This window comes from Mauremys mutica, chromosome 18 (assembly GCF_020497125.1).
Source record: "Mauremys mutica isolate MM-2020 ecotype Southern chromosome 18, ASM2049712v1, whole genome shotgun sequence".
Lineage (NCBI taxonomy): Eukaryota > Metazoa > Chordata > Testudines > Geoemydidae > Mauremys > Mauremys mutica.
In genome coordinates, this window is record NC_059089.1 from 20,019,728 (window position 1) to 20,039,893 (window position 20,166).

At 44.7% G+C, this 20,166-nt stretch overlaps 1 protein-coding gene across 6 annotated transcripts; it reads left to right on the forward strand.

Moving 5' to 3' along the window:
• The first annotated feature begins 611 nt into the window (after positions 1-611).
• On the forward strand, positions 612-20,159 carry GTF3C5 (general transcription factor IIIC subunit 5). Of its 6 annotated transcripts, XR_006574139.1 has the most exons (14): positions 1,207-1,389; positions 2,177-2,396; positions 3,199-3,397; positions 6,396-6,591; positions 7,788-7,892; positions 8,284-8,398; positions 9,653-9,733; positions 10,265-10,362; positions 11,202-11,284; positions 12,847-12,989; positions 13,855-14,010; positions 14,972-15,046; positions 17,644-17,747; positions 20,024-20,041. XR_006574139.1 is itself a non-coding variant. In XM_044992218.1 (12 exons), exons 1-11 carry the CDS (start codon positions 1,243-1,245, stop codon positions 14,004-14,006), a joined length of 1,539 nt encoding a protein of 512 aa, XP_044848153.1. In that variant the 5' UTR covers positions 1,208-1,242; the 3' UTR covers positions 14,007-14,010; positions 20,024-20,159. The 6 variants fall into 6 exon arrangements, 4 of the variants coding, with proteins under 4 accessions (XP_044848155.1, XP_044848153.1, XP_044848152.1 ...); XR_006574138.1 differs by lacking the exon at positions 20,024-20,041 and having other exon boundaries at positions 17,644-19,483; XM_044992218.1 differs by lacking the exons at positions 14,972-15,046; positions 17,644-17,747 and having other exon boundaries at positions 1,208-1,389; positions 20,024-20,159.
• Positions 20,160-20,166: the final 7 nt, after the last annotated feature.

Below are 20,166 nucleotides of genomic sequence, written 5' to 3' on the forward strand. Positions count from 1 at the left end.
TAATCTCATGATTTTGGGTGTCCTGATTCATGACTTTTGAACATTTGGTATCGGCTATACTACTTCCACCCTCTACCAAGGTTCTCTGGGTGTAGCACAAAATAATTAACTACAGCTGAAACAACAAAAAAGCAAACAATTAAAAAACCAACAAAATAAATGTAAGAAGTGTAAAACATTGAAACACTAGATATAAATTAAAATAGAACCAGCTTGATTCTGCTGTCATGTACATCTGTCTTATGTGTAACTCCACTCACTGCTGTGGAGTTACTTCTGATTTAAATCAGCAAAAACAGAGTAAAATTAGGCCCAATGATTCTATAAGCACAATTTTTTTTTAATGATAGGTTCTATCTACCTCTGTACCTTAGTCTTTCTCCATAATTTACATCAGTACATCTCCCTCCAAAAAAACAAAACAAACAAACAAAAACAGATATCCAGGTTAATTATCAGTACTAAAATGAGGACAATGTGGTACAATAAATGGGACACTGACCTGATAGTCAGAAGACACAGGTTCTGTTCTGTCCTCTACCATGGATCTGCTGTGTGACCTGGGGCAAGTTACTCCATTGCTCTGTGCCTCTTTCCCACTCCTGGATCCTTGGAAAAGGAACTGCATGAAGGCTAGCCACATTACTCAGTACATCACTGGAAGGCACCCAGATACTGCAATAATAGGGATGGTATAAGAACCTGAATGGAAGAGCAGTGAATGAGTTGTAAAATGTACAGGTTTGGGGGATGCCACACAAGGGCGTGGAGGCTACAGGCTGAGGTGGACAGGTGGGAGCCTCAGGCAGGACTTGAGGCAACAGGCTGAAGATTTGAGGGTGAAAGCGAGGGCACTGTGGGAGGGAAGCTAGTTAATGGTCTCAAAGCTGTGAAGAAGTGGAAGAGGTACAATGAAGGGGCTGGAGCAGGAGGACTCACACAAACCTGGTGGGGTGATGGGCTGATTTGGGTGGGAGCTACAGAAAGGCTGTCAGGCCTTGTTGGAGCCACAAAGCCCTTGGGAGAGGGGGCTGGGAAGCTATTGAATGTCAAGAGCCAGGCTGTTCAAGGGGGCGCTGTTCCCCCACCTCGGCCCCGGGCAGTCTGGCTGGGGACACGTTGTTGTGACAGGAACCGTTCTTCCCCGGAACCTTGGCGCTACAGCGGCTGGGGGAGCGCATTGGGGGAGGACCCGAGGGGAACGCAGAATCAGGCCCCGGAGGCGCGGGCGGCCGCGGGGAGATGGCGGCCGGGGGAGGCGGGGAGCAGGGCTCGGCCGTGCTGGAGCTGCCTCGCGGCCCGCGGCTGGTGTGCGTGGAGTACCCGGGCCTGGTGCGCGACGTGGGCAAGATGCTGCAGACTCTGGGGGGAGAAGAGGGGGTGTCCCGGGTAAGGGGGCCCCGGGGGAGGGCGAGCTCCGGGTAACCAGGCTTCCGGGGTAAAGGATGCCCGGCGGGAGGGGCCTTTCCTGGCGGGTTGCAGGCCTGTTGGTGGGTTCCCTGGGTGAGGGGTTCCCTGGGTACGGGTCATCTGGGGTAAAGTGGGATGGAACTAAGGGCTTCCCGGGGGAGGGATTGTCCCAGTAAATCCCAGGGAGGGGGTGGGGTGCGCTGGAGAGTGGGGTGTTCTTGGTAAGAGTTGTCTGGGTTACAGTGAGAAGGGCCTAGAATTTCTTAGAAGGTGGGAGGTGTCCTGGTTAAAGGGACCTCAAGGGGAAGGAGGCTGGGGGCTATCCTAGGGAAGCAGAGGGAGATGTTAACTTCGGGAGGCGGGGGGGGGATGAAAGGATCTGTCGTGGATAAAGGGAGCCCTGGGAAGAGGGTCTAGAGTTCTGAGTAAGGGTGGATGACCCAGTTCAGCGAGCTCTCTTGCTGTGGGTGATCCCGTAAGGTGCGTGTTGTGATTAGAGTGGGACTCAGCTAGGGGTACTAGATGGACTGTATTTGGAGGGAAATGCCCTAAATAAGAATGTGAGAATTTATGGTTCTCTGGGGCAAAAATACGTGCTCTGGGCTGGTGCCCCATGGAAAGGAGGTGATGGTCACTAAGGGAAGATAAGGATAGCATTTTGGTTTGGAGGTGGATGGGGAGGGCATGATGCAGGGGAAAATTCAGTTGGTTTTTTTTGGAGGGACAAATTTGAGGTTGAAAAGTGCTTGTGCTCTTGGTAATGTAGATCTATGCCGACCCTGGAAAAAGGCTCGAGTTGTACTTCCGCCCCAAGGATCCCTACTGCCATCCTGTGTGTGCCAACCGCTTCCCTACCTCCTCCATGCTGTTCAAGGTAAAGAGGAAGATCAGGAGGAAGCAGCTGGAAGCTGAAGGAGAAACCCAACAGGAAGTCAAGTTTGAAATGGAAGTTCTTGGGGTTGTCTCTACTGTTTACAAATTTCAAGGTAGTAATTTGATTTGCCTATGTGTGTGGAGTAGTGACTAGCAGTTCTGGTGGGAAAAGGGCAATGCTCCCTCTTGCTCGAGTCCAACAAACTGTGTTCAGAAAACCCTGCATGTCAGCCTTACAACACTGGTATCTAGGGAATTCAATGTGTGACCTGGATTTGGTACCATCCCCCTTCTGTATTGTGACTTAATAACACATTGTCCTCTCTGCTGTTGTATTAGGTTATACTGTAATCCAACATGTTTTATAATGGATGCACCTATGCAGGATAAAGGAGAAAAGTTGTATTTTCATGGACAGTAATGTATTATTGTTTTTAACCTTTAGTTAACTGCTTGGCAGGTGTTTAAGATAAGGAAATATAAAGTATTATGCTTGAAAAATGAAAGTAGGACAAGGTTTCCAGAGAGCTTTTATGAATGCACTATCACCAGGGTGCTGCTTCCCGAATGTGAATTGTTACCTAGTCGAGGAATCGGCAGCCTTTGGCACTCAGCCCGTCAGGGAAAATCCGCTGGCGAGCCAGAACGGTTTGTTTACCTGTAGCGTCCGTAGGTTTGTCTGATTGCAGCTCCCACTGTCCACGGTTTGCCGTTCCAGGCTGGCCGCTGCTTCCCGCACCCCTCATTGGCCTGGAATGGCGAACCGTGGCCAGTGGGAGCTGCAATTGGCTATTTAACTCAGTGCAGGAAACAGCATCTTCCCAGAGGTGTCTGAGGAAAGGAGAACTGGGTACTGTGCAGCATATTATTGTCTCTGATACACACCTTTTTATCTTGACTTTTCCTTCCTCATAGGAATGTCTGATTTCCAGTACCTGGCAATGCATTCTGGACCTGAGAACAAACAGATCTCTATGTATAACAAGATCTTGATGCTCAAACCAGAAAAGGAGGAATTCTTCAATAGAGAATTACCCCTCTACATCCCCCCACCTATTTTTTCACGTCTGGATACCCCTATAGACTATTTCTATCGGCCAGATGTACAACACCGGTGAGTGCCTTTTCTTGTGATGTAGTAAATAGTTACATTGTCTCTTGAATGAATAGATAATAGAAACCTTTTACTGGGCCAGCATATCACTTATAAAATCTGAATTTTCAAGTTCACTGGGAGGATATCCCTGCTTCATTACCTGAAGAAACCTCTTGTAGTATAACTGACTTGGTTCAGTAGTAAAGGATCTTTCAAAATGGCCTATAAGAAAAATTGAAGGGGTTAGATGATCTTGGGGGTCATTTTGTTTGTATCAGGCAATGATCATGACCAAAGCATGGGATGCTTTTGTTTTGTTTCTTTGTCCAGAGTCTATCTGTGTAATTGAAATGAGAAAAAAAATAGATTTAAAATAACCAATATCCCACTGAGTGAATGTCTTTTAATGTGGAATCTGTGCTATTTCAGAGCAGCATTTAAAAATGTTTGTCATATGCCTCATCAGGGCAAACTGCTATAACCGATACATGCCTTTGTTATATCTCTCTTTCCATGTTAGCTTTGTTTGTTTCAATACAATCTGGACAAAAGATTGGAAGGTAGCATGGGCTAAATGAAGCTCTGAAAGTCAAGAGCTCTTCCACTAGCAAGCTTGTGGTCTTGGGCAAATCACTTATTTCTGTTTCCTTATTTTTGTTCTGAAATAACTGAGATGATAATTATAGTCACCTGCACAAAATAGGTCTTACCAGAGTGGAGATAAGGAGTTGCTTAGTTGGGGCTTGTGGCCTATTAAGTTGTTTCTGGTTTGAGTTTAGTGGACTTCCTTTGAATTCGGAAAAAAAAAGGCCATTGTCTCAGAGATTTAAAAAAAAAAAAAAAAGGAAGAAATGGGTAGACAGTATACTGTGGGGAAGTAATCCTGCACTAGCCTACTGGGGATTGAACAAAGGAGCCCCATGGAGAAACCTTGCACTGTAAGAGAAAGCCATTGATGGGATCATGTTTTGGGAAATACAGACTGGTGGATAGCACTGCAATCTCGCCTCACTTTGCTTTCAGGCAATCTCAAAACAAACATCAAGAATAGTCTGTAGTATCCTAGAGAATTGTATGTAAATGTGGTTCTTACTGGAAAAGTATTAATGTGATTTCAAATCTTATTGTGCAGAGGACTTCCATCTTGTGGCATTCAAGGTTTTGAGAAAAAGGAAGGATGGTCAAGGTCAAGGTCATGGACTAAGACTCCAGAGACCTGGGTTAATTTCTCACTCTGGCACAGACATCCTGTGAGATCTGGGCAAATCACTTGTCTGTGTGCTTCAGTTTCCAATCTGTAAAAGGGGGATAATAGCACTTCCCTACTTCACAGATGTTTGTGAGGAAAAATACATTACCAGCTGTGAGGTGCTCTGTCCCTACATGGATGAACGCCATATAAGTACCTTAGATAGGTTTTTCCCTCAGAACTATGAAGAGTTATGATCTCACCCGTGTTTACATTTTCCATCCCGTGCATTCTCGTCCCTAAAAGCCTTCTGTCCACTTTAAATCCAAACTTAAACTATAACAAAAGAAATCTTTTAGGGGTTTTTTGTTTTGTTTTAAATTTCCACTCTTCTGCCCCTGTTGAGATGCAGCTTGAGACTATTTGGCAGCTTCTTTCTCTCTTTCCCCTGCCATAGAAATCTTGGCGGGTAAACTGAGAAATCCCATTTTAATAGCTGCTTTAAAACTTTTTGTTTCATCAAGCGCCGTTGGAGGGCTCCCAAATGAAACTGTGGGTTGAGGGTCTGTTGCATCTAGACACAAGAGACAAAATTCCCACTCCTAGGACTGGGAGTTGGACCCTGCAGGATAATGTGAAGTTGTATTGGTTAGGCCTTTTGGCTGGCTTCCATGTGTTTCCAGTGGATTGGAGGTTGATGGAGAATGGTGCAAGCGCACATGCCAAGTGTTGCTGAGCTGGCATTCACGGGAACTGTTTGCTTCTGTTACTTTGTTTGTTTTGCCATCAATAAAAATGAAATCTGTGATGTCTCCCACGAGAAACATCTTTATTTTTCTCACTATTGTCCTTCATTTGAGCTAAAAAGTGCAAATAAATATAATCAGACTGCAGGACTGAATTTTTAACTGCTCTATTGCCTCACCTCTCTGTGTCTCTGTACTCTTGGTGACTCTAGCAACGGGAACATAGAGTAGATACCCATGGAAGCTAAGCCTGCCTTTGTGGATTGAAAATTCTAGTTGAGTGACTTACACGTAATGCAGAGGTCCCCAAACTATGGGGCACGCACCCCTGGGGGGTGTGGAGGAACATTCAGAGGGGCACAGCGGGCTCGTGCCAGCCCCCATGGGGGGAGCGGGTAGGGAGTGCCACCCAGCCCCGCCCCCAGCTCTGCTCCGGTCCTGCCCCCAGCTGTGGCCCCAGCTCCCAGCCCCGCACCTGTCCCTGTCCCCAGCCTCAGTGTGGCTCCGCACCCAGCCACAGGCCCACCTGCTGCTCCATTCCCACCCCCAGCCATGGCCCCTGGTTGTGGCTCTGTTCCCAGCCTCGGCCCCCTGACCCTGTCTGCATTCCCCCCCACCTCCCCCAAGCTGCGGCCCCACTCCTGGCTCCAGGGAGGGGGCGGGGGGCGCAGACCCTCAAAAGTTTGGGGACCACTCTTGTAAGGTTTGTTTCAGTTAAAATAAGTACATGGAAGCTCTGTCCTAGGGGTATTGGATGTGGATCATAGTTTTCTCATTGGAAAAGTGATTCTCAACTTTTTCATTCTGGACCACTCCATAAGGGGAGTCTTTAATGGTGACCTGGCTTGGACTACCCCAATATACATTTACTTGGGACCCAAATATCTTCCGACTCTAGATCTTGAGAGGCAAAGGGCTAGTTCAGAAACCTCGTTCAGAAATTCTACCTAATGTCATTCCCCAGCACCAGTTTTTCTAGGACCAGAAAATAAACTAAACTTCCACAGGTTTCAGTGGAGGCCACTAAGTGTAAAAGAGAAGGAGGAAGAAAGTACGACACATACTTTGCATTGCTTCTTAGGGACGGCTACAACAATCCCCAGGTGTCTTGTGAGAACCTGATCGGCCTCAGCAGGGCCCGCCGACCACACAATGCCATCTTTGTGAACTTCGATGATGATGACATCCCGACTAAGCCGCTAGAGCCTGCAGTGCAGACCTGGAAGAAAGTGTGCACCAATCCTGTGGATAAAAGCGTGGAGGAAGAGCTGAGAAAGGTACAGGCCAAATCTCGGGGGAAGGGACTGGGCCACAAACAATTCCAGTGCACAGTGTGTGGCCTTCACAGGCTGCCCTCAGTAACTTTTGGCTTCCTGGAAAATTGCTGTCTACAAGGATTTATTTTATAGATCTGTGTTCAAACATTATTTACAGGCCTCCACAAAGGAGTCTCAAGACTGATCAAGGTGCCATATTATAAATGTGATGGTGAATGATACAGTGTGGTCTGATCATTAGAGCAGGGAACTGAAAGCCAGAACTCATGGGTTCTGTTTCTATTTCTGCCTCATATGTGCTGGGTAATTTTGTCAGTGTTTTATGCCCCTCTCTGTTTCTTGATTTGTAAAATGGGAATGATAACACGGACATACCTGGTTACAATATTAAATGTTTGCCAAGTCCTTGGAAATCTTGAGGTGTAAGGTGCTACAGAAATATTCGATCCCCAGGATGCTTAAAATTCTCATTGTCAAGAGTTTTAGGGTTCTTCATGGTTTTATGAAAATTCTATTGGAGGCAGAAGTAAATACACCGAAGGATAGGGCATGGCTTAAACCATCAAGGAGAAGCTATAGTTATTCTAAGTTATTTGAAACCTGAACAGCCAGGTGGTACATCCATTACCTTCTTCCACTTCCCCAAGTATTTAAAACATTGAGTTAATTAAGTGATCATAAATGTGAGATGTATGGAATAAAAGTTTGTCAGGAACAACTCCGTTAAAGGCAGTGGATGTCATGTCCGAAACCCTACCCATAGTTCTGAAAATGTATCCTTTTTGTGTGGCATATATTGTGAAACCATCTCTTTCAGTTTGCCTGAGCCTGACCAGCTCAGGCCATGCAGGAGCAGAGCCTGTCTATTGTACCGAATTTTCTGGTGTGTTTTTGTGGCTGGGACAGGTCACTGCCTAGGGACTAAGCTGAGACCACGGTTCATTTTGTGTGCTACCCAAGTCAGTATTTGAGCGTGTCTCTTCAGAGATGGAAGGCAAGCTTGTTCCCTCACTGTGCCAACATCCCTTAAATAAGGCCTATTTTTACTTGTCTCTCCATTGCCATCATGCTGCGCTGTAGAAACGTTGCTGACAGCGTTTAGTCTGCGCCAGAGGCTATAATAAAAAGCAGATTCCAATTAGGAAATTGAAATTGGCATTAGTAACCTTTACTCTCCACTTTGTATGTTTCTTTAGCTGTTTGAGATTCGTCCCGTCTGGTCTCGGAATGCTGTAAAGGCCAATATCAGTGTCCATCCGGACAAGCTTAAAGTTCTGCTACCGTATTTGGCCTATTATATGGTGAGTTTCTTTGTATACCTGCTGTGTAGCTTGTTCTTATTTGAGGCAGGCTTGGGGGCAAAGGGATGAGAGGACCAGCTGGATGTCTATGGAGAATTCCTGGTTATCTGCTGTTCAGATTCCACTGTCTGGTACCCAAAGCTTTGCATTAAATTTCCTTAAGGAGGAGTTCCAACCTTTTTTGGGAGGGGAGGAGAGAGGAGGAAAATCTTGCTTCCAAATGGAACCCACACATACCCAAGGTTAGATGTTAAATGAATGTGTTGGAAGGGGGGAAAAGAGGGAGGGAGAATCTGTAAAATAAATAGTTTGGGGAAACATTGTAGCGCTCATTAATACTCTGCATCTCTGTACTGTCCCTTGTAACCACTCATACTCTGTGCCTGTGCAGCTCACAGGTCCCTGGAGAAGCCTGTGGGTTCGGTATGGGTATGACCCCAGGAAACATCCCGAAGCAAAGATTTATCAAGTCCTGGACTTCAGAATTCGCTGTGGAATGAAATATGGTAAAATGGCCCAAGCAAGACAGACTCTCTCTCTGCCTCCTAGTCAGTCTGTCTCTGCAACTCTTCTGTCATCTCTTTCCATTTGTTTTTAAACCCTCAGAGCCTCTTTCCTCAAGCTTTTTGTTTGAAGGAAGGTGCAGGAGAGGAGGTCATATCGGTCAGTGTTTCTGAATTTCCTTCCCTAGAATCTATGGGGGGCATCCGATAACCCAAGTTAGAAGAGCAGGAGGGACTTTTATTTGGCCACTAGCCATATTCCAGGCCTAACAAAAAGCTACTCAACTTACTTCCTCCATATGTTCAAAACACAAATGCACCTCAATGGGATATCTTGCTGTCTTCCCTCCCACTCCAGGACTGTTACAATTTCAGAAGAGGGAGACATTTAAAATGCCACCAAAGGGTTTATTTCTTTGTCATTTCTTCCATTTCCAGAAGGGACAAATTGGGTGTTACAAGGATGACTTGTCTATCTGGCTAACTAATGCTGGAGAAGGAATTTCTTTTAAAAGAAAACAAAACAACAAAAGATTTAGTGCCACCAGCTGGGAAAGCACATAAGCCTTGTGCAAAATGGAGGAATGTGCATTATGAACTCAAGAATGCATCTGCCTCTTATCCATCCTCATCCACCCTGCAAAAAAAAAATCCCATAGTGCCCTATTAGATGCTATAGACAACGTAGTGAGGGTTTATGATTTTTCAGCTTATGCCATTGCATGAGTTTTTGGTTTATGCCATTGTAACACATCTGGGGTGTGTTGTTTTTACCAATTCATTTGGCCTCTTTAAGTTTAGTACAGTGCTCAGCTCTGTACAAAACACCTCATTATATTGCATTTTGGTACATTCGTTTCATACGTTCCCTGTCATAGTTTTAGACCTGAGATGTAAATTTAGGTCTCTCTTTTTGTGTGCGGGGGTTTCATGCAATAATGATAGTGCCTGTTCTTCAAGGATCTCAGAGCTCTTCACAAACTACTAAATCTCTAAGTAGTAGTATCCTCATTTTACAGAGGGGGAAATTGAGGTCAAATGACCGTGCTGTAAGTCAGTGACAGGGCACATCTTCCCACCTTTTCATGTTAAATAGCTTTATTTCCCTGATCTCTCTCTCTCCATCCCATCAAAATCAACACATGCTATTGGTTGGCTCTCCTTTCAAACCTCAATCCAATACTCCGTTATAAAAGCTGGAATATTCTGTGGGATGCTGGTCTCTGTTCAAAGACTGTTTTCTTTCTTGGCCTCCAGGTTACGCCCCTAGTGACATGCCCGTGAAAGCAAAACGCAGCACATACAATTACAGTCTGCCCATCACTATCAAAAAACCAGGTATGCTGAACAGGCAAAGGAGTTGAAAGGGGCGCGCAGCTTAACTTGGCTTCTTCATTTCATCCTTTCGTTGCTGTTGGTGGGTGAATAGAACACAGTGCAACTTATTTCAGTTGATTATTGGGGTTTCCTTTATCTCAGATTGCAATATGTGTGTCTTTTTAAAACCTGTGGAAGTGTTGCCCTTTGAGGGATGTCTTAACATGTGTCTGGCTGATGGAGCCAGGGGTAATAATGAGAGGTGAGAGATCAGAAATTAGAAAGGAGTCAAGTTGAATGAGGCCATATCAGAAATACGTCCCAGTAGCTGCAGAAATGGTCTGCCTGCCAATACGGCTGCCAAAAAACGGGGTAGAGGGAATGAAGTTGAGGAATGAAAAATGAACATTTACACTAACGTTTGCTATGCTGGCTATTTTTCTGCTGCCAACAAAGTTGAAGTGAAGTAGAGAAGCAGCTAAAATCCTATACTATGCCATGAAGTACGAAATATTGTGCAGTTCAGGAATCTTCTTCCTTTATGTCTTTCAGTAAGTCACACAGTCAGCGTACAGGACCTAAAACATGGGCTGGACCCAGCGAGTACATCCAGTGCAAAAAAACCTGCTTCTAGCAGGTACAAACTTAAAGTAGGTATTACTCTCTCCTACCAAGAGCTCGGAATGGTATAATAGGAGGGGGATCTGTTATGGTTTGTCACTCTTTTGAGGGCAGTGTTGACTCAGATGGACTGTGGACATTGATACAGATTTTACTTGGAGCTGCAAGTGACTAGCTAAAAAGAACTCTCCGTAAGCCTGAAAGCTTCTCTCTCTCACCAAGAGAAGTTGGTCCAGTAGAAGATATTGCCTCTCTAGCTATCTTTGTGGTATACTGGGTTTACCTGGAAAGCCAGTAGTCATCCACATCACTGCAAAGTTTGCTGTTGTTTGTGTGTCTTTTCTAAGTATGGAAAGTCACACATTCAGCCTTTGCCTTGAATGCGACTTTCATTGCATTCCAGGAAGTAGATTGTGGAGTGCTATGAATAGCAAAAGTCTTAGGCCCATTATGGTGCATTTTCAGATTGCTCTGTAGAATCCAGTAAAGCAAAGGAAATAGGATAGTCTATACTTTCGCTGTTCTCCGTTTTCCTGTAATGGCAGGTGATCGTGTAACTGTTAATAGGTGTGAATGGCTTTCTCCACAGAACTTTGCTGTGTTAGTTCTGATTGCTGTGGCCAGCAGGTTGCAGTGCAGTTCTGCTGCATCCATACTCTGACTTTGTCCTCTACTGCACACACTCACACGCGCTCTCTCTCTCACTCTTCCTGTCAGGGAACCGAACTCATATAGGAAATGCCTGGATCCTGAAATAGCTCGTAAGGAAGGATCTCTACTGTATGGCTATGCTGTACTGTTGCCCCATGTCTTGGGTGTGGAAATGATTTGCAATGCCCATTGAATCTTTGTCTTTGTCTCCTTCTAGGACTCCATCTATATCTTCCAGGAAGGAGATCTGCCTCCATATCGACAGATGTTCTATCAGCTCTGTGACTTGAACGTGGACAGGTACTGCACCTGGTTAGCTGGATCTTTTGACCAAGGGAGATTTTGGAGATGCTCAGATGATTGATTGCAAAGGCTGCCATTTGTACCCAACCTCCATCTTTCTCCTTGACCCTGATACTTAGGAGATTCCTAGTTTCTCAACAGGCAGACTTTATGTACATTGGAAATTCCTGCCCAGTAAAGTTGTATGAGCTACCAAAATATACTTTCCCAACATGTGTTTTGGGCCTGATCCCAATCCATTGAAATCAATGGGAAACGTCCTATTGACTTCAACGGGATTAGGTTAGGCCTTACTCCCATTGGATAAATATTTAAGCTGCAGAAGGAAAAACAAATTGTGTCATAATTCTGGGGAAATGCATTGTTACTTTAGTTTAGATTTTCAAGAACACACAAATACCCTTGTAGGTTTAAAGATATACACTACAGACACTTAATGTAACCAACAACTCGCCCTCACATTTAGAAAAGCATTTAATTTACAGTCTTATCATTCCCCTCTGCGTTCATAAGCTGCTTATAATGTTACAGAGGGATAGGGTAGAGCTAGTTGAGGTACTATAGGCAAGTAGAACAAAGCACAGCCAGAGAAACCTACCTGAGAGAAAAAGCATGATCTAGTGGTTGAAGCACAGGCCTGGGACTCTTATTGGTTCTGCAGTTGACTCATGCAATCTGTCTGTGCCTCAGTCTTTCCTTCTGTACTTTGGAAATAATTTTCTTACCTTACAGGGGTCTAGTGAGTAGAGCTGAGCAAAATTCTGCATTTTCGCCTTGTGGGAAATTCTGATGTAACAAAAAGTGTTTTCATTTCAGTCCGAGACAAAAATGTTGGATTATTGAAATTTTTCACAGAACAAAATATTCTGAAAAATTTTGATTCTTTATTGTGTAAACCATTTGAACAATCCAACTGATTTGAAACAAAATGTTTTGGGTCATTTCACCAAAATGAAATATTCCAACTTGGATCGAATCAACCTGAAATGAAATATTTGGTTTGATTTTTTTCCCCCCACAATAAAAAACTGGAAAACTGGCAAAATTTAAATTTTTCCAGTGAAAATTTTCAGTTTTGCAGAAACTACCTTTTTTCCGTGGAAAATTCCCAACAAACTCTACGATTGAGGTCTTATGTTTGTGACATGCTACGAGATCCTTGAAGGGAAGCACTACAGACTTTTACTACTTAATCTGTTTCATGAATGCAACCCTGAATCACTCTGATTTTTCTGGTTGCAGGCCTTCCAGTGACTCTGAAAACTATAGCAGCAGGAGTTTAAACTTCTGCTAGGGCCACTCATGCTCGACAGGTCACAGGGCAGGGACCAGATGAAGAGCAGTCCACTGACCCTCCAGGTTGGGGGTTGAGTAATAGGCCAACAACATAGCCTCGTAAAAAGTTGAGTTATGGAAACACAGCAATGTGGCCGTTCAGGCAAACAGCACAATTCATTGGGATGATGGAGCCTTGTTCGTGCCCTATGTGATATTTAACGGCATAGGAAGGATTCAGATCTGGTTGCAGGAGGCTGACTCTTTTCTTGCCTGCTATTTAGCTTACAGAAAATCATCCATCGGAATGATGGCATGGAGACAGAATGCACAGAACGGGATGGATGGTGCCTTCAAAAGACCAGTGATGATCTGAGGGATACCATGTCTCTGATGATAAAGCATATCATCAGATCCACAAGACCCGGTAAGGATGGCTCTGGGGTTTTGAGCATTGGAGGGTATGCTATAAAAAACATTTCCAGACACTATAGGACATGTTGTTGGGAGCAGTTGAGTCACAGGGTTGCGCTTTGCAGTGAAGCAGTGAACTTGTCTGTTCATTTCCTGCTGTAGATCCCCTTCTCTTGTGGTAGGAGACTCAGTCTGCCTGGTTAGATGTAGGTGCTAGATCCCCTGGTTCGTCACATGCAATGTTACTGTGATGTCATCAACCTGGATACCTGCAGGACACCTGCTCTTCTTAAAGCAGCACTTGTTAGGCCATTAGAGAAAGACCTAAAACTCTATGGGACTGGGAAAATGTAACTAGATTTTGTCATCTGAACACCAGCAAAGTGAATGGAGGCATGTGAGTATGAAATAGTTGGGGGTAAGAACCTCCCAGCTTTGCCTTCCCAATGTCATAGTTTCTAGGTTTTAAATGTCTTCGTTCCATGATACTCATGCTCATGTTTTTATAGTTGTTCAAATTGGGTGGCATCTGGATCTTTTCATTAATGTGTTTAATTTAATAACATACTGTAATAGAGCAAGGACAGGAGAGGAAATTCTCTTGTCATGGTCCTGGGCCAAACCAATATCCCAAGGAATTAGGTTAGTCTCAGTTGGAATGAGATGCACGATCGCTCTAAATGCAAAACCTCCTGGCACAGGAAAACTGCTTTTGTTTGAGTTTTGATTTGGTTTCATTAAGGTGCCTGACTGTAACTGTGATCTGCACTTTTACATCTTCTGGCTGGCTCTGTTAATCTTATCTTTAAACACATCCTCGGTTTTAGCGAGGAGGGAAGTAATGTTGACATCTTTTCTTCTCTCTCTTTCTGACTAAGCTCTGTTTTCGAGTACGTCGAACGCTGAAGATGGCAAAGAACGGCTGACGTATGACTCTGGAGAGGAGGAGGAGGAAGATGAAGAGGAGGACTTCAAGCCTTCTGATGGGAGCGAGAATGAAATGGAAACAGAGATCCTGGACTATGTGTGACACAGTGAGCGAGCAGGATGAGGCTGCAGGGGGACTTTTGTTCCTTGAGCCCTGGGGGATATGGAATCATGACCAGGCTTTTGGGAAGATGCTAACCAGACACATGGCACCGGATATGGTGCTAGCAGTTGTGCTAAGTGCTCTGAAGGCGCAGGCGCTAAAGATCAGGATTTCACAGTGTTGGGGTGACAGGCATTTGTAAAGATGGCATTGTGGGGTTGCTGGCCCATTGCCAATCCCAGGCAACATGTATGGCTGGCATTTACTGTGGCAGTTTTTCTGGTCAGAGTGGAGCTAGTTGGGATTTCACTTGCTTTGGTTCTCTTGGCCATTAGATTGTTGTGTTTAATTTCCCTTCCCGCTCTGTGCTTACAAACTGGAACATCTGATCTCATCATCAAAGGGATCTATACTTCCCTTTGAGACAATAGAGGTGTTCCTATGACAGCCACTGTGAGGGAATGTTAGTGTACTGTCTCCTCTTACCAGAAATTGAGAGCCTCTTCATCCTTGCTAGCTCTGATATGTCAGAGACTTCAACAAGTGCTGAATCCAACCCAGATCAGAGGTGTTCCACTGGCCTCTTGAGCCCAAAGTGTTAACCTTTAATTAGAACCATTGCAAGGAATGTGTGAAGGTCACACAATTCTAAACCTGGCATCTGGGTCAGTGGAAAAACTTCAAACAAAATTAATTCTGTGTCGAGAACTGCACGAACAAGGTCATTGCTGATTCTTAATCGAGAGGCTCTGAAGAGTGTCATTCTGGCTGGCTTAAATCAAATGTGGAGTCTATCCAATGGGACATGTGCAGGTATCTGTAATAATTTTGTATATGCATGAGAAGCAAACAATAATTTCTCTCGGGGAAAGTCCAGCTCCCCATGAAACATAACCCCTTGTCTATTTTTCTAATAAAACTCTTCCTTTTTCCAATAACACATTCTTTCATGGATTTCTGTGTAGATATACATAGTACAGCCGATATCCCCAAAATGATTGAGTCAACAGAAACATTTTGGTAAACTGGACAGTCAGTAGGTAAATGATTCTGATTTGAGAATTTTAACTAAGAACTGGATTAAAAGTTCATCTAAACCAGGGCTGCCCAAAGGATTCCGGGGGCCCGGGGTCTTCGGCGGCAGGGGGCCCCCAGCTTCGGCGGTAAGTCGGCGGCGGGGGGTCCTTCCGTTCCGGGACCTGCCGCCAAAGTGCCCCAAAGACCCACGGCGGGGACCCCCCCACCGCTGAATTACCACCGAAGCGGGACCCACCGCTGAAGTGCAGCCCCCACCGCGGGTCTTCGGGGCACTTCGGCGGCGGGTCCCAGAATGGAAGGAACACACCACACACACACACACCCCCGCCGCCGAATTACCGCCGAAGACCTGGCTGCACTCCGGCAGCGGGTCCCGCTTTGGCGGTAATTCGGCGGCGGGGGGGTCCTTCTGTCCCGGAGAGGAAGGACCCCCGGCCAGCGAAGACCAGGAGCAAAGAAGCTCCTGGGCCCGGCCCCGCGAGAGTTTTCCGGGGCCCCTGGAGCGAGTGAAGGACCCTGCTCCAGGGCCCCCAAAAACCTCTCGTGGGGGCCCCTGCAGGGCCCGGGGCCTGGGGCAAATTGCCCCTCTTGCCCCCCCTCTGGGCGGCCCTGATCTAAACTGACTTTTACTTGGTGGTCAGATATAAACTGAGCCAAAGATCCAGGTCAGACTGGTAATTCACTTGAAGTAAGGAGAAAAACCCGAACTAGATTTCTGTGTTTGTTCTTCCCCGTAAAATGCACTGATTGGGTTCACATCCTCAGTTTGATGGGTAAAGACAAGAGAAGTTCAGGAAGGCACGCCATGCCTCGCAGCTGCCTTTTGCTCTTCTGAGTGGGAATAAAATATTCTTTGTACATTGACTGCATCTTCTGCATTCAGTCAGCCTGAGAAGTTGGAAAGAAAAGCAGTAGGAAGGAACTCAAATTAGTAGAGACTGCCATGGCAGTGAGTAATTCACTTCTCCATGATGACGTATGTTGTCCCTGCCGGGCAATGTACTCCCACAGCTTTGCCGTCATCAGACAGCTTTTGATTCTGCTCATCAAGAGAGAGTGGGGGGACAGAAACACAAAGCTTCAGATGCTTGGAGGCTGGGACCTTTAGCCATGAACATGCTGTTGCTTGCTGAATTTCTGGCCTTCTATCATAGAAGTTAAAGATCTCTTGGGACCTACTGAGTCTTATATTCTCCAATTCCCAATCGGTGCAAGATTGTTGCCTGCCTGCTAATGCATGGTTGAGCCTAACTTTAAATGTAACGTACATGGGGCCTTCTTAAGGAGTCTTTCCCCTTCCCCCATAGAACTGTTATAGACATGGCAATATCTTATTGCCCTTATATAAATCCATGGTACGCCCACATCTCGAATACTGTGTACAGATGTGGTCTCCTCACCTCAAAAAAGATATTCTAGCACTAGAAAAGGTTCAGAAAAGGGCAACTAAAATGATTAGGGGTTTAGAGAGGGTCCCATACGAGGAAAGATTAAAGAGGCTAGGACTCTTCAGCTTGGAAAAGAGAAGACTAAGGGGGGACATGATAGAGGTATATAAAATCATGAGTGATGTTGAGAAAGTGGATAAGGAAAAGTTATTTACTTATTCCCATAATACAAGAACTAGGGGTCACCAAATTAAATTAACAGGCAGCAGGTTTAAAACAAATAAAAGGAAGTTCTTCTTCACGCAGCGCACAGTCAACTTGTGGAACTCCTTACCTGAGGAGGTTGTGAAGGCTAGGACTATAACAATGTTTAAAAGGGGACTGGATAAATTCATGGTGGCTAAGTCCATAAATGGCTATTAGCCAGGATGGGTAAGAATGGTGTCCCTAGCCTCTGTTCATCAGAGGATGGAGATGGATGGCAGGAGAGAGATCACTTGCCTGTTAGGTTCACTCCCTCTGGGGCACCTGGCATTGGCCACTGTCGGTAGACAGATACTGGGCTAGATGGACCTTTGGTCTGACCCGGTACGGCCTTTCTTATGTTCTTATGGAACTCATGATAAGGTTGGCTTCCAGCCCATTACAGCAACAGCTGGAGGTCTCTCATACTCTAGTGCCAGTTATCTACATTTTCAACCATGAAATGAAAGATTTGGCTGCAGCCAGGTGAATTGCAGGTGTTTGCGGTCTCCACTGGTGCACACGGCAGTTAGATGGGCGTTACGCAGAGCTGCATGGGCATATGCCAGTATCTGCACTCCTATACAGTATATATAGGCATACATGCTGGGCCAGGTTCGTCCAGCACTCATCATGGGTCATTGGGAGATTCTGTGCTTTGCCCTAGCCTGCTACCTTGGGGTAGCAAGGGCTACAACAGTAAGTATGAGGTAGTTCATTGATGCATAACAGTCAATGTAAAGGTAAATGGTGTTAGAGTGAAAACTGGCTGCTTGGTTAGAAGAAAAATGTGCTTTTAAGGTTTTGTATGCCCGTAGCTAGATGAGAAAACATCCGTTGTAGCTATTTTGGATAGTTATCTAAGACTTCTATTAAAGGTGACCTGCAAAAGGGGAGAAAAGGACTTTGTCCCCTTGCTACTTTATAGTATATAAAGGGCTCCAACCCATTTTTCCGTTCCTTTGCAGTTCTTCTTTAATGTACATCTCATTGCCTACTACCTCCCCGATAGAAACCATCGTCTGCAGCACGCCACTTTCCGTTTTTTCTTTCTTCCTCTTCGTTTTTCTGGGTAAGGAAAGAGGAATCTATTAAGTGCGGAAACCTTGTTGGTACTGCAACATAAAGGTTGCAAATCTGAATGCACACCTATTTGGGAAATACTCATTTTAACATTCCAATAGAACGACTTTACACCTATTTTATACAGAGTTCTACATTTAGCCATTGAAAATACCATTAAGGGGTATGTCTGGGTGATTCATTGTTGCCATTAGAACCTTAATGTTTGCACTTCCTGATTCATGAGTTCAAATTTGCAACTTCCCTGTTGTACTAACATAGATTTTGCATTTTTTTCTCTTTTGACCAGGATTTAAAGAACAGAAACAACTTTATCTGTAATGCTATAATATTGTTCAATACTGATTTACACAACTCATTATCTTTTAAATGTTTCCACTATAGAGATACCAAAAATATACCTGGAGCACTGTGGAGTTAATCAATAGTTGCAGGCAGCAATATAACAAAACAAACGTTTTTTATTTGCAATGTACTTTAAAATATATATTCTCAAACATACCGTTGATCCTACATGCATTCTTGGTGCATCCAAAACTCATTGAAATCAGTGGGAATTTTGGGTGTGTCAGGCATTTAGGTTCAGGCACAATGTAACTATTCCCCAGTGGTTTGTTTTTAATGATCATGTTTTAATTTTGTATTTAATTTTGCTGCTGATTTTTTTTTTTTATAAAACAAATGGAATCTCTTTCCCACCAATTGCCTACGTCAGTAGCTGACCAGACCTTAAGTCAACTTTCAGCACAGTGAACCACTTAGATACAGGTGAGATGAAATGTGGAAAGTTCCAACCCAAACAGAACATTTTTGAGACAATTTTGATCAAGTGCACAGAACGGGCTGCTTACAATGGCAGCGGAGTTGAAGCATGCCTTGTGTGTGATATAGCTAGACTCAAATACAAGCAAAGTCAGTTACAACTTATTCTTCAGTATTATGCATTCATTTGGGACAAATTTTCTGTTCTCTCAACTCCTTTGTACTGTTTTGTGAATTCGGGAAAGCGATGGAACTGCGGGGCAGCCTGCAGCGTAGCTGCATAAGGGATATTCCACATCCTGTGTGTGGCAGAGCCCTGTCTTACGGTCTTCCCACAGGAGTCTGAATGGGCATGTCAGGAAGGGAAGAGAGGGACGGGGAAGCAGTTCTGCAAACTGTTGATCCACTGGCCCCAACGCGTGTGTACTGGTGGGCTGTGGTTAAGTAGGAAGGCAAAGTAGCAAGGGGCTGGTTTTGTTTTTAACTTTGGATAAGGTAAGTAATGGAAATGGGAAATTCCAGCTACTGAGTGCAGACAGCTAACGTGTACCCAGAGAGTTTGAATGGGGCTGGCCTTTGTTTCTCTCGCCAACGCTCATCTTCCCCTTACTGGTATCTGTGTAGCTTTCATCCAGTGAAACAAGAGCCACCCAGCTTTCTCCTCTCTGCTGTGTCTCCCTGAGCAGCTCATGCCTCCTCAGTAATGCTGAAGGGTAAGAATTATTCTTCTGTACAGCTGCTGGCCGGATACTGGGGAGCCCATTGTGATGATTTTGGCAGCAGGTGGTGGCAAATATTTAGCTTTTGCATCTCATCTGTTATATCTTGACTGTAAGATTCTCTGCAGAGTAATTTAAGGTCCAGTTCTGTTTGTTATGAGTCAACCTCACTTCTCCCGTAGCCCCTGAAGTGGCCAGTTAGGGTAAGTCTGATAATTAGGCTCCATTGAGAATCCCAATATGTGGGGATCTGGGTGCCTGACTCTCTTAAGCTTCATTAAAAATCCCAACCCTTGTGAATAAAAGACTTGTGTTGCACAGGCTGGTATCTTCAGTATTGCATAAAAGAACATTAAGTTCAAAAATTTCTTGCTGGAACTCCCTTTGACTTCATGTCACTTCCTTGTGTCTCGGTATCCCCATCTGTAAAATGCAGTCAAGCTTTATCACATCTAATATTTGTAAAATGCTTAGAAGTCCTTGCTGGATAAAATCCTGAACACAAGTGCAAGTTATTTCAAGGAAAAAACAAGAAAATACCCCCCCACACACACTTTGTCACAGGTGGTCATTAATTTTATGAAGTCTTCAGAGGATGCTATTTCAGTTGATGTAAAATAACTCTGGTTAGGAACACCGCTACTGTGGAAACACCCTGTTTTCATAGCGAATGCATCTTAGGGGTGAATGATTGGGGAGGTTTGTGTTCCTGCTGTGAATTCTGCGTATCTACGTTCACGGGAAGGTGTTTGCTGTCCCCTCTCTCCTCTTGCCATGTGTTTAGCTGGGCATAGTGCACACTGAAGGAGGTTTTGTTGAGGGCGTCAATAAAAGACTGAGTCTCTTTGGTGACTACGTCGATATCTTCAGAGGAATCCCTTTTGCTGCTCCTCCAAAGCATTTTGAAGACCCTCAGCAACATCCTGG